Here is a 13,995-nt window from a genome sequence, read left to right on the forward strand (position 1 = left end):
TGTCTATAAGGAGGGACTGGCCTAGGGCATGGCTTTGGGGGTGAGGAGAAGCAAAAAGCCCTGGAAGCAGAATCAACAACAATTTAGATGTGAGGTGGGTAGAGTGAGTGGTAAGGTCAGTAACTTAGGAGAGGGCACAGGTTGGGAGTTTCAACTCAGTTTTTAATATGCTGGATTTGGGAGCCCTAGATTTCTCCTGTGGAGTCCAGCAGTGGCGGTGGGGTGCTCAGGTCTGGTTCTCAAGAGGGTCTTCCAGCTGCAAGGAAAGGTTTGGGAGTTAAGAGTATAAAGGTCACATGTGAGGTCTTGAGCCTGAGGTTTCAGGGTTACCACGAAACAAACGTGGCCTGGGAAACTTTGGCATTTTAGGGGGGCAGGAAGGAGGTGACGGACAAGGTGTATGCCACCAGGTAAGAGAAGGCAGAATTGGAGCCACAGAGGCAGAGGAGGAGAGGCAGAAGAGCAGGTGAGGTTGAGGTAGCTGGCGCCCAGGGTAGGGGTGGTGTGGTGGGGTGGTACAGAGCTGGCACCCAGGGTAGGGGTGGGGTGGTGCAAAGCTGCAGCGCCCCAGAAAGAGTCTGGCCCTTGGGGGACCACCGCTTAGGTCTGGTAGAAATGTGTAGCTGGAAACAGCCTGCGAACTCAATCCGTTCCCTCCCATGCTTGCGCGTCCAGTTTGCAAGGTGAACCCTGCATGCCCAGTGGAGTACCAGGTTCGGGAAGGGGAGTTCCCGAAGGTTTCGGGTGCTCAAGTCGCTTAGCTTGCCGGTGGAGTGGTGGAGTGGGGTGGGGGGATCCCTTGAGGTGGATTCCGTGAGACCGACTCGTTCCTCCGGGCAAAGCCGAAGTCCAGTTCCTGGAGCTGTTGGAAGAGAAGTGCGAGCACTCGGGGCACACCCACCGAGCTGGAGCTTGAGGGAAAGTTGGGGAACTAGTCCTCATCAGACACCGTCAGCCTGAGAACCTTTCATGGTGCAACGCTCACGCCCGCCCCCGCCCCCAACCAGACCCCAACGCTTGGGGGCGGGAGGCACGGGGCGGGGCCCCGCGGGAAGTCCGAGACCGGCAGGCGCGCCGACCAATGGGCGTGACCTCCCTGTGGTCCCGCCCCCTGAGCCCGAGGCCGGAGCGCACGAGTCTCGAGAGTCAGACTGGCGGCTGGTGGACGCGCGGTCGGGCGCTCCGGCCGTGCCCGGGTGAGCCCACGCGGCTGCCCGGCACCCTGCGAGACCCAGGTAGATGACGTCCGGGGCCCAGGCTCAGACATGCGGCTTGAAGAACTCTGTGGACGCGCCGTACGTGGCGCTGGAACTGGCCATCGCCGTGCTGTCTGTGGCGGGCAACGTGCTGGTGTGCGCCGCGGTGGGCACGTCGAGCACGCTGCAGACGCCCACCAACTACTTCCTGGTGTCTCTGGCGGCGGCCGACGTGGCGGTGGGGTTGTTCGCCATCCCGTTTGCCATTGTCATCAGCCTGGGCATCGAGACTGACTTCTACAGTTGCCTTTTCCTTGCCTGCTTCGTGCTGGTGCTCACGCAGAGCTCCATCTTCAGCCTTTTGGCCGTGGCCGTCGACAGGTACCTGGCCATCCGCGTCCCGCTCAGGTGAGGCGCGCGGCTTCCCTCAATCCTAGGTCCTCGTCCAGGAGCTGTAACAGACCTCCATTAGGCGGAGGTTCCCGCCCTAGGGACCCCCGACGGGGCTGGCTGCTGGAGCGCAGGGCGCTTTGAGTTAGGTTAGGTTCACAGGTTGGGGGACGCCGGTCATCCTCGGACACTCACTGTGCCCCCGGGGACCCTGGTGGCCTCTACACCCCAGGCCGTCCGGAGGAGAGCTTGTCCCCACCGACATTTCTACCGGAGAAAGTTTTAGGGGGTTCCGGGAGTGCGGTCCGCGGTTGCCGGCAGGACATCCTGGAAACTCCCGAGAAAGCACCATCCATACCAAAGGCGAGTGGAGGCCGGGGTGCTGGGAGTTTGGCGATCCTCGTTCCCCCTCTGCAGGAGAAACAGCTGCTTTCCACCAGGTTTAGCCAGGGCGTACCCAGAGGGAGAGAAGCCCAACTGACTGGGTCCTGTGAATGCTGGGGAGGTTCCAGGGCGACTTTGGACGCAGGGTCTAACAGCTGTGTGAGAATGGACACTACTTATGATCCAACTTCAGAATGTACTTGCCAGAGAAATAAGGACCTGGCCCACTTAGGGGTGCGAGGGGCCTTTGGGGGAACGCTACTGATGTAATTTCTGCCTGCTTTATGATGGTTTTCAACACCTCTGTATACTTTTTAGAAGTGTTAACCTACTTCCTGCAGCCTTAGAACTTAACTCCTTTATGTAACCTTGTATATCTTCCACTGTTCTGTCCTAGCAGGCTGGAAAGTGCCACCAAGAATTCAGAAAACTGGAGAATTTATTTGCCTACTTATTCTCCCATATCAGGAAATGATAGGTTCAGGGGTTGGAGCCACCATGGGAGTGTAGTCTCAGTTTTGGTGAGTTAAAAGTTGAGAGCTTGAGAGCAGGAATATCAAGGAGCTTTAGGGCTTTTTGAAAGCATTTACTCTAGCTTTGAGTTCAGGTCTTTTGGCATTTCTAAGTTGGGTGGGTTAGGATCTCTTTGGACTTGGAGTTGAGACAGGGAAACTGAGTTACAGAAGTAGGAAAAAGGAATTCTTTATAGAGTGTCAACTCTCTCTATATTACATATATTAAACTCAGAGCATCTGACCTTTGCAGTAATTCCAAAGGGTGGGTACTGTTTCCTGTATCTTGTAGATGAGGGGATGGTGGCTCAACTAGAGCAGTGTCTTTTTTAGGATGGTGTATCAGGACTGAGAATCAAAGTTGGGACTTTCTAGCTGGCACTAAATTCCCACTGTGCTATCATGCCATCTTTTGGGCTGTGCGTAGTTATCAGTGTGGTGTGGGCAGAAAGTGCACTCCCATTTCTGGAAGTGTATCGTGCCTGTAGTCACCTGGTTGTAGGTGTTTGTGGGACTGAGAATGCTTCCAGAGCCTTTTTAGCAGGCAGACATGTTGAGCCTGGTCTCTGCAGGTTGTGTCCTGGGTCCCAAAGGAACAGGAACCTCCTGGTTCGCCAGGCCCTGAGTCTGATCTGCGTGTCTGGACCTTTCCACATGCTGCTGCTCTTGGCTTCTGACCAGGAGGCCTTGTGCATCCCATTTGGTGGTACAAAGCTCAGTATTTCCAAAACTTGGGGCAACTCTTTTTCTTATTATGGTCCCTTTCCTGATTCTTGCTCCTCATATTGGTTACTTGGTGGTTTTTTTGACTTTGCAGGGCAGTCATAGTCCCTCAGCCTAAGTAGCATGTGGAAGGCTTGTTCCTGGCAGAGAACCAGAGCAACCCCAGCTTAGTGGGAGTTACCGAGAAAGCCCCTGTGTTCCTTGAGCATGAAGCTGCTTGGAAATTTAATCTGTTAGTGCTTGTCCTGGCTTGTGCTGGATGAGTCTTGATAAAAAAAAAGGGGGGGGGGAGATAAATCACAGGCTCCTAATCTTTCCTAGAGAAAGGAGGAAAAGATGCAGGTGTAGAAAGGAAAGAACACTTAGCAGTATCTGACCTGTCCCAGATACCAGCCTCTACCCTTGTGGACTGGAAGGGTGAACCTGGTTCCCCTGAGTTGTCCTGATGCCTGCAGGAGGTGGGGGGCTTCTTGTCTCCATGTTCCAGCACTTGCTGCTTCTGGAGCATACGGCCTCCTCTGAGCTGACTAACATGCGGACCGCAGGGCTGGCTAAGCCCTCCCAAATCACAATCTCGGGTGGAGTATGTGGGGAATTCTAGTATCACTATCTTCTAGTATCTGGAACTTCTTACCTCACCGAAGTTGGAGAATTCTGCTATAGTCAGGGGATCCCTAGGCTCCCCCTCACTTTGTTGATATGATATGTATGACCTCATTTGGATCATGCAACTGTAGGTGGGAGTAAAGTTGGAAGTGCCCTGTTTGGGAAGGAGGTGTCTCTCCTATAAAGGCAAGCAGCTGTAGTGGACAAAGGTGAGACCTGGGGAGTGAGGGCCAGAGCATAGGCATGCCTCTTACCTGGGCAAAAACAGACCTTAGATTTGCCCTTGGTTCCACTCAATTCACAGATGCAATGGCCTGGACATGTGTGCCCCAAGGCTTGAAGTGCCAGGCAATGTGGTCAGCGGTGCGCCACTTGCTTCAGGCTGCAGAGACTGCTGTCCTCACCAGCCACCCAATCAAGGCATTTATTAACACGAGGAAGATTACAGTGTAGAAGGAAAGAGAGCCTTGAGGTGATGCTAGGCACGAAAATGACAACTTTGCCCAGACTTGAAAAGGAGGAGTGTCTGTTCATATCAGACACTGGCCTTGGCCGCCCTGAGTGAGGGGTAGCCACAAACAAAAGAAAGCCAGCTTCTTCTGATTGCCTATCAGGGCTGTTGGAGGTGTGCAGTGATGAGGGGGTGTGGGGCTCCAGGGCTGTCAGAGGTGAAGATGCACAGAGGTGGGGATGTGCGTGCCAGGGTGTGCAACGGGTGTGTCTGCTGACATCTGCTCCCTGGCTCCTACTTAACTCTCAGGCTGTTCTGCAGGAACACTTCCTCCTCCCCAATCTAATCATCCCCTGTGTGCCTTACCCCCAGCTCAGCTCCAGGTAACTTTGACACACCCAAATGTCAGAAAGGCCTCAGTTTCCCTGAGGCTGTAGTTTTGCATCTCCCCAGAAAACACCCTCATTTAGCTCCACTGGAAAAAAAGCTGGTCTTTGGCCTGTGGGTTGGCTGAGATGGCAGAATGGAAGGGTGGAATTTGTCTGGAGGGCCATGGGTTCTGATCCTGTCCCACACCCAGCCTCTTTTGCCTCACATGTCAAATCTATGAAGTAGATACTGAAGACTTCTTAGCAAGACCTTGTGCCCTGGGTGAAAACTGACCTCCACTTAGTTCCTTTTAGCGGAACACTGAGATGGGAATTGGCAGGGGATATTGAATTATTTTCAGAAACTTCTTTTTTCTTAATTGAGTTACAGTTCTCATACCATAAAATGAACTTTTAGTGTTTTGAAACAGTAAGGAAAGATGGTTTTCAGCTCTGGTTCCTGCCCAACCAGCTCTTCTAAGGGTTCCTGTCCTTGGGTTTGCCCTTCTTCCGCATCAGTGTTATCTTTCTCTTCCAGATCGTTCTCACTGTAGTGGGTGGAATGGGGCTTCCCCAAAAGATATGTCCATGTTCTAATCCTTGGAACCTACGAAAATTACCTTATATGGCAAATGACTGAATATTCCCTTATATGGGTCTTTAGAGGAGGAGTTTATCTTGGGTTATCTGTGGTCCCTAAATTCAATCACATGCTTATAAAATAGACATGCAGAGAGAAAGAAGGAAGCCGATTGAGAACTGAGGCAGAAACTGGAGTCAAGGATTGCTGAGGAAGCCAGCAGGAGCTGGAGGCTGCGCAGAACAGGTTTTCCCTTCAGCCTCTGGAGGGAGTGTGGCCCTGCTGACACCTGGTTTCAGGTTTTTGGCCTCTAGAGCTGTGCGAGGGACATGTTTTAAGCCACCTGAGTTGTACTTCGGTGTAACAGCTCCAGGAAACCAACTGTTTTTATATGAATATATAAAATATGCTTAAATTAACTCCCCCTTGACTGCATACCCCCACTGCTGACTGGTCCATTCTTTTGTTTCCTTCCACAGTAAACTCCAACAAGTGATCCAGTGTTATGGCCTCTACTTCTCTCGTTACCACTGGGCCACTGAATCCCTCCTGTCAGGTCACCCCTATGCTACCCCTCTTTTGGTCAAATCTAATGTTTATGTTCTAGAGCTTATCACACATCATCTTGACAGCGCTTGGCCAGCTGCTGGGGCCACCATGGAGACCCTATCTCCTCCCCTCCTACGCCCTTAGAACTCCTTCTCCACACAGCTGCCAGGGAGATGATTTGAAACCCTAGTCAGATCTTAATCACCTCCCTGCCTGAAGCATGCACTGGCCCCTAGCATTTAATCCCTTGCACCCCCACTTCAAGGCTGTATGACCTGGCTTCAGTCTGTCCAAAGTACCCCTCTTCGCCTCCCTTCCGTGCCGCAGCACCGCCCAGCTCCTTCCCAGTCAGTCTGCTCTGCCTTTCCTCACTCGCCCCTCTGAAGGTGCTGCTTTCAGCCACCATATTTATCACTCTTAAATTATGTCTTTCCTTGGTGGCCTCTTTCTGCTTGTTTTACATTCTAGGGCCTTGTACTCAGATGGGGTTGGGGCCTGCATTTTGGATGAAAACATGAATGACCAGGGGAAGGGTATGTGCTACGGTGTGTGAACAGTGTGAACAGTTCAGTGTGGAGCTGTTCAGAGGAAGCTGGACAGTGTGGGGGTGACTGTGCAAAAAAAGAAATGGGGAGGGAGAATCCAAGTTGGCAGGTCCAAGTAATGGGGCGCACACTCTGGTGAAATGTCAGGGAAAAGATGGTCTGATAAGTGTTAATGAGGAATAGAAAGGGAAGCCATCTTTTAAGAGAATCCTTGACAAGCCTGAGGGAGAAGGGCACAGAGGTGCTCAGGGGGCTGTGGGCCAGGCTGGCCGCGGACAGTGATGGTATACTGGGGTGAGCCCACAGGTCCTGGTTTGTGGTTTGCGCCTCTCAGGACGAGAGAAGAAGTTGGGTTTCAGGAGGGGCCTCGGCGTTACACTGTGTCGTTTGCCCCCTGTTGTTAGCAGACACTCCTTCCTTTAAAACCACATCAGCTGCTACCTTGGCTCTTGTCTGAGCCAGTGTCAATAAGCATTGACAGGAACCTTCCACCCTGATGATCACTTTTTCTGGACTGCTTAGGTTACTGCTGGGCACACAGGTGCCCACATAGAGGCACTGGTCTGACCTGATCAGTGAGGCCCTCAGAAACTCTCTCAACCAGGTTGAACCAATCTGGAGGATTCCTTAGGGGGGTGTAGATACCAACTGGCTGGACAGCCACTCAGGAGCACTTTGGAGCCTCAAGGCAGAGAGAAGATGGATGTGGGTCTCTGAGCCCTCATGCTTGTAGATGGGAACAAGGGCTGAAGGTGTGGGAAGGCGGGCCGGCTGGGAGTTGACCCAGAGGGCCGTGGGAGCCCCTGGCCCTCTGCAGCCAGGCCACAGCCTGCACTGCTCTGTGTGTCTGGAGGGTGGCAAGCCTGCCGCAGCAGCACTGGCAGCGAGGGTGTCTCACTTGGCGCCTCAGCAATATCGCCACAGAATTCTGAAAAGCATGCATGGGTGCCCTTGATCATCTAGAGGATGAGTGCATGTGAACAAATTAACACAGCAGATCATCTGCTCTCCCCCCCTGGAACCTCGTGGCGCTGGCAGGACCATGACTCTGGATCTGATCTCTCCCAGTTCTCTGTATCTCACATGGCTGATCTGGTAGCTTGTGATCACAGCAGGGGTGGACACGGAGGGCACCAATAGGCGACCGGAAATGAGAGTCTTGCTATGGGGAGCAGCAGCTTGTCTTCAGAAGCCTTTCGTCTGTGCTGGATGTGCCTCATTTCGTTTGCTCTTCACACCCTTACAGTCACCTTCCTCACTTGGCAGAGAGGAAGCCCAGCCTGGCCGTGGTTAACCCAGGGTCTCTAGAACTGGCTGGGTAAGTCTGTCTTCCCAGGAGCCCTTACCGAGCATGACGACAGCTTAAGGGAAAGCTGCGTGTCCCAAGGCCATCCCAAAACACCTCCTTACAAGTGGTTCTCCCCAGTGCTGAATGAAGGAGGTTCCCAGCAAATTAGGGCTACTGTGGGCCCTTTACGTTTACATGCAACCAAGACAACTAGAGCTGAATTAATAATGTGGACTTGTGAAGAACAAAAAAGCCACATCCTGGCAAGTGCTCATGAAATGACAGGCTGCAAACACAGCTTCTCAGGGCCAGAGAGGACCCCCGCCTGCCTCTCTGCTTAGATGGGGGAACTGAGGCTCCACCTTTTCTAGAGCTTCAGATTCCTACTGACCTTCAGGAACTGGCCTTCAGGCTTGATTATTCTTCCCGTAAGGCATTAACAGGATGTGCTGTACTTCTCTGAGGCCTGCAGACTGGAGACACCACTGTTGGCAGCAGGAATGAAATGGCAAATAGCAAATGTAACTTTTGAATGGATTCAAGTTGAGAACTGGCTGGAGCATGACCTTCTAAACTCAGACTGGCAGATGGAGGGGTAATGCTCGATTCTGTGTGGGTGACAGTGGGATGAAAGGACATTTTGAGCTGGGGTGGATCCTGTTGGGGGAGAAGGGTGGGGAGTTCCCACAGTGACACCTCACAGCCCTTAGGGGTGGGAGGCTGGAGAGTAGGCAGATCAAGGAGGCCTGGAGGCTTGCTAAAGAGTTTAGGTTTTGTCCTCAAGGTGCTGGTAAGGTCACAAAGGAGGTTTTTCCACCCAGCTCTCACAGAAATAAACTTTAAAATGTACAGAAAGGCCCCAAAGGGAAAGTGAAGTTTCTCCTTGGTGGGCCCACAACCCCTTTGCCGGAAGCCTCAGAGCTTTTCCTGCTCGGCTTTTCTTCTGACGGTTGCCCTGTGCCACTCCAGGTCTCAGCTGCCTTAGACAGGACCTGTTGCCTGTTCCACGTAATATGAGGCTCCGAGTGGCTTGCCCAAGCCCTGCCCCCGTTATGGCTAATTCCATCGATTGGAGATAAGTTCTGTTAACTGACAAAAAAAAAAACAGGGAAAGTATGCTGCCACCATCACTTCCACATGTGCCCTGCTGCTTTCTGTCAAATGTGCCTTTACTTTTAGCTCGGTCCCCACCTCATAGAAGTTTCACTTTCAAACGATAATTTATGGCATTGTAAAAAAAAACAAAAACAACTGAAAACAATTGAGACTGTATGAGAGAGAATACTGTGGAAAGGAGGTCACCCACCTCTGATCTTTGCTTTTACTCATTCTCCTGTCATCTGGCAGCCACTGTTTTTTGTTTCTTCTACACAAATTATGTATTGAACCTGTTTATATTATATGGTTACTTTTACATTGTCAGGGTTTATACCACTGATATTTTATTCCATATAATCTTTTCTGGAGCTTTGCAGAGGGTTTCTGAAAACCCACACCCCATCAGTGGCATTTGTGATGTCTTGCTGTGTGCTGCTTGCCCGTCTCAGAAGGTGCTGTGGGACTGGAGTGGGAAAGTTTGCCAGTCTCTGCCTGCGCTTCTCAAGGAGAGAGTTCTGGTGACCAGGCCAGATAGGTTCTATTTTTAGGTGATATTCTTTGCTCAAAAAACCATGCCGTATTTATTTTGTTTCATGTTGGCATCCTCAATTTCTCATCTGGAAATTAAGAGAACGATAAAGGAAGAAACACCCCTTCTCATACTCTCGCAGTGACCCAGCTCCCCAAGGTGCCCTGTCAGCGCCCTGGCAGCTGCTGGGGGGCGCTCATCGGACCGCTGGCTTGCTTCCCTGGTTCTGGAATTCTCAGCCTGGTGGTTTGTTACACATCCCCAGGTCACTTTTCAGACCACCAGAGATAAGCTGTCTGGGTTCCCACAGCCCGATACCGTGCTGCTTCCACACGATCGTGGCTCGCCTGCAGACGGCCAGAGGCGGGCCCAGCTCTGAAGCCATGTTGCCCAGGACGTCGCACGTAGCTGCGGTCCACATTGGGCGACTTCTGTTTCCAACTCTGAAGGCTTTGGCATCATTTGCTTTTGCTGAAGTTCACCAGGATGGGTCTAAATCTAAATATTGACTTGCAACTTTTCTCTTTCATTAAGGGTGGCTGGCATTTTAGGTGAGCCTTTCCAATAGGAAGACTGAAGTTCTCTCTTCAGCTCTGAAATTTTAATAAAGTATGTTTTCTTACCTTTTTTTTTTTTGGACTGTATTTTCTCTGTTCTTTCTTCCTGGGACTCTTAATAGATAGGTGGGTACTTCCCCTCCTTGACTGACTGATTTTAAGTGTTCTCATCTATAGTTGCGAATACTTTTGTTTTTCATTCTCCTTGCCTAGATATCTTGATATCTCCCCCTCTAGTTCTTTCTTAGAATTTAGAATTTATTTTTACTTTTGGTTTAAGGTTAAAATCTTTAAAAACATTTTTTGGATTTACGTGGTTCACAGGATATATACTGGCTTCCCCTGCTATCCGAAAGAAGAATGTTCCAATTTGGTAGGTTATTTTTTTTGGTGTCTGGAAATGCACAGAAAATTCTCCATGTAAATGGTTAATAGCATTCCAGCACCAAAAAATTAACCTACCAGATCATACCGAACAGGAATATTCTACTTTTGGATAGTCGGAGACACCTATATAATTAAGGTTCTACCCCACCCTCCATTGTCCACATTTCACCCCCACCCCCAATTTCTGTTCCTCTTCTAAATCTTACTCTGGTGTCTACATCTGCTGGCCTGTGACCTCTCTTCCTGGCTATCCCTGGTTCTGTTTTTGTGGCCCATGTCTTATCCTGATGATCTTATCTGGTTGATCTTCTGGTTTCTGTAAACTCAAAAAAATCTTTGGTTGGCTTCCACTTCAATTTTAGGACGGTTATGCATTTATTTCCTTTTGTGTATCTCTATTGTCACTTAAGTAAGGCTCTCTGAGGAGCGATAAGTAGGTGGGACCTGGAAGGCCAATAGAATTTTAATCAGGGATTTAGTTAAGTTTGCATTTTCAAACACTGGTGAACAGCAGGGAAGAGTGGGTGGAGAAGACAAGATTATGTCAGGTAGTCATTGTTTGTCCAAGAGAGAAGGAAGAAAGCATGACTAGGACAGAGGCCATGGCAATAGAGGCCATGGCGATGGAGGCAGAGTCTAGAGATATTTGATGTATGCAGTCTACATGACTGCACCAGGGAGATGTCTGGTGCCATGCAGGGGTCTGGCAATTTAGGGCAGAGGGACCACAGGTAAGGCCACGGAGTCAGTGAATAGACCAGGCTGGGAAAGAGTGCAGAAGACCGAAGGTGGGCCCGATGACCACGGCCAGTGAGCCAGGCCGAGAGACACTGTATATTGAGTGCTAGGTTTGTGGCTAAAGGACAAGATCCCAGGGGACAGTCAAGAGGACTTGCTGACTTGGTTGGATATTGGAAGGAGAGGGAGGTGTCCAGGTGACTCCCAGATATCCAGACAGCTGAGTGGTGCCAGAGCTCGGGATGCATTGAGAAAAAGTTTCATAGTTTATATGGGCACGTTCACGGTGCCGACAGGTTGAGCAGTAAAGTAAGTGGTTGAATTGGGAGCTTAAGGAGTTCGGGGCTGGTTGGTCTTTCTACTGACCCTGGACACTGCTCCCAACACTGTCCATTACTCTAGCCCTTCTGCAGAGCAGCCTCCCTTCTGCAGCCGCCTTCCTGTCACTAGCTAGGTTTATTCTGGTTCCTCTTCCTGCTCTCAGTCTCACCTTCTCTGGTTTGCTGCCAGTTTTGCCTCAGTTCTACCACCCATGAGCTTCTCAAAGCTGCTTTCTTTATGCGAGATCTTGGTTTCCTCTGCTGAGTTTTCCTTTACTTTCCCTTACCCATCTCTGCCCTTCCCCTTTCCCTTCTCTTTGCTTTTCTTTCTCTTTTCCATCCTTTTCCTTTCCATTTAAAAAGACAGGTTTACCAGGAAAAGGCGGGAAAGAAAGAGGCACCTGCATAGTCACGGGTGGGCATGAGAGCTGCTTTTGCTCCACTGCTGATTTCAACACCACTGCCAGATCTGCTCAGTGTGAGTGTGTGTGTGAGAGAGAGGGAGAGAGAGATGAAGAGAACTGTAAAGCTTTATGGAAAGAAATTTATAGAATCGTTTGCACTCTTAAACCCTCTTTCCAGTGTAAGTCCCCTCTCCACTTGCACCCACTCCAGGATGTCAGCTTCTTGTCTGGTCTCTCTGCATCCAGTTTGTCTGTTAAGCCCATTCTTCACATAGCTGCAATCTTTCTGAAATAAAAACCTGATCTCAGTGCATTAGGACAAAATATGGATTCTGAGTCAAGCCCTTTCTCCTCCAATTATATCCTGTTCCTCGTTTTTCCATTCTGACCTCTCAGAAACGCTCTCACTGCCTAGAACTTACTCAGGGCAGGCCTTTGTACATGCAATCTTCTCTGACTGGAATATTCTTTCAGTGCTGACTCCTGATGACTTGCCCCAATCGGTTCAATCGGTTATTCTATATAAAATGGTAATTTTCTTGTTCTTTCACTCTTTATCAAGTAGGCATTCTTTAATAAAGGAGAATGTTACCTTTTCCCTGCTCTTGTTTATTTAATAAAGTGTGGCCTTATGGAACATTAATTTCATTCAGTGTATTATAATCCATTCTGAATTTTGATGTCCAAATTTAGCCAATGGCTGCCCATCCAAGTTTACTTCTGTTTTGAGTGTTTCTATCACTGTTTGGAGCACTTCCTCAATTCTGGCACAGAAAGGTTTTCCAGACTGATATATTTTGCAGCTTTGGAATCAGTCTTTCCTTCACAGAGTCTTGTTTCCTTTCAGTGGAAAGCAGTATTTAGAAATCAAGATTTGGGCAGGTGCACCTACACTCCAGCTCTTGTAATAAAAAAAATAAATCTTTAAAAAAATTAATGAGTTGAGGGCCCTCCCTGGTGGAGCAACGGGTTACAGCACTGTGAAGCTATCAGCAGCTGCTTTGGCACAGGTTCAGTCCCCCAGCCCCCGGGAGGTGACCCACACGGCACAGCAGACCTCTCCTGTCTCTTCTGCTGCTCCCATCAGCAGTGTACTTTGTCTATCTGCCGCGTCTGCCCCCCACTCTGTTTCTGGTGAATCCTCTCACCACCGCCCCTGCATCTCTGACCTGTATCCCAGTTCTGTATGCACAGATAAATAAATCTTTAAAAAATAAATGAGTTAAAGCCTGTCCTACCATAGGATGCCATCTATTAATGAGCAGGAGTGACGGAATAAGCAAGTCATCATTTGGCAACCATCACAGCAGTAACTGTTTCAGGCAAGAATCATCAATAGATGGTAAAACTTACAGGGAAAGTTTGATGAAGTGCAAGATCTATACAAAGTATCTGCTAGAAGAGGTCTACTAGCTACCAACTTCAGTGGGGAAACCTGGCAGACTGGTTTGCCTAGGTGCCCCAAGCCAGCACTGCAGGGGACTGTGGCCAGCCTGCTGATGGCCTTTCTGCCTGAGGTGTGCACACGGATTCCAGTGCTTAGGCTTTAACCCCAGTGTTGGGAAGACCTTTGGGGGCAGTGGCTAGCTCTGGGTCCTGCCCTGTATATGAAACCAACATATGAGAATTCCCCCCCTCCAAACAAAAGCCTCTGAAAGGAACTCCGGGAGACCCAGCTCGGCCCATCTTCAGTCTCAGTGACTGAATCACTGTCACCCCCTGCCCCCCAACCCCCCCCCATGCCTCCTGCTTCCTGCCCGCCAGTGAGGGGGCAGCGCTCGCAGCTTGCTTTCTCCTGCCCTCTGTATTCACTGCTCTGGGTGACCTCCGGTGATGGTGCAGGACAGGTGGCATCTCTCCTCACTACCTTTACAGGTAGACTGGGCTCAGCTCTGGCCCAGCCAGGTCCCTCACTGGGACTCAGACATGTCTGAACTTGGAGTCCATGAGAACCTGTCAGAAGCCAGAGCAGCTGAGAACCCTGCCCCGTGGGAAGGCTCAGCCTGAAGGTTAGCCCTGGAGACCACAGAGGCTCTCTAGTGGGTAGCAGCATCCTCAGACTGGCCTGCAGACCAGAGCGGGTCAGGATGTGGAGACTCGCCATATTGACCTCAGGACATTGCCACAAAGGGTGAGCTTTTCCATTCACAGACCTAAGTTTCATATAAATAGAATCAAACAGTGTCTACCACGTTTTGAAGGAAAGAATGGTTTTTTCTCTTAAATAATTGAAAGAACTCAGTTCTAGAGTGATTTGGACCTTAAGTTTTCTTTGGGGAAGTTTTTTTGGTTAGGAATTCTATTTAATAGAAACTGCTACTCAAAATTTCAGTTTCTTCCTCAATCCATGACAAGTTTTTTTTTTTTTTT

The 13,995-nt window shown here is 50.0% G+C and overlaps 1 protein-coding gene across 1 annotated transcript in view; it reads left to right on the forward strand.

Moving 5' to 3' along the window:
* Window positions 1–1,177: 1,177 nt before the first annotated feature.
* Window positions 1,178–13,995, forward strand: part of ADORA2B (adenosine A2b receptor) — a 21,763-nt gene continuing 8,945 nt past the window's right edge. Inside the window, exon 1 of the mRNA XM_004685063.2 lies at window positions 1,178–1,604. Within this exon, the coding sequence (XP_004685120.1) occupies window positions 1,240–1,604 (365 nt within the window). The 5' untranslated portion in view covers window positions 1,178–1,239. The remainder of the gene's footprint in view (window positions 1,605–13,995) is intronic.

This window comes from Condylura cristata, unplaced genomic scaffold (assembly GCF_000260355.1).
Source record: "Condylura cristata isolate star-nosed mole 26May11 unplaced genomic scaffold, ConCri1.0 scaffold00017, whole genome shotgun sequence".
In the NCBI taxonomy this organism is placed as follows: Eukaryota; Metazoa; Chordata; class Mammalia; order Eulipotyphla; family Talpidae; genus Condylura; species Condylura cristata.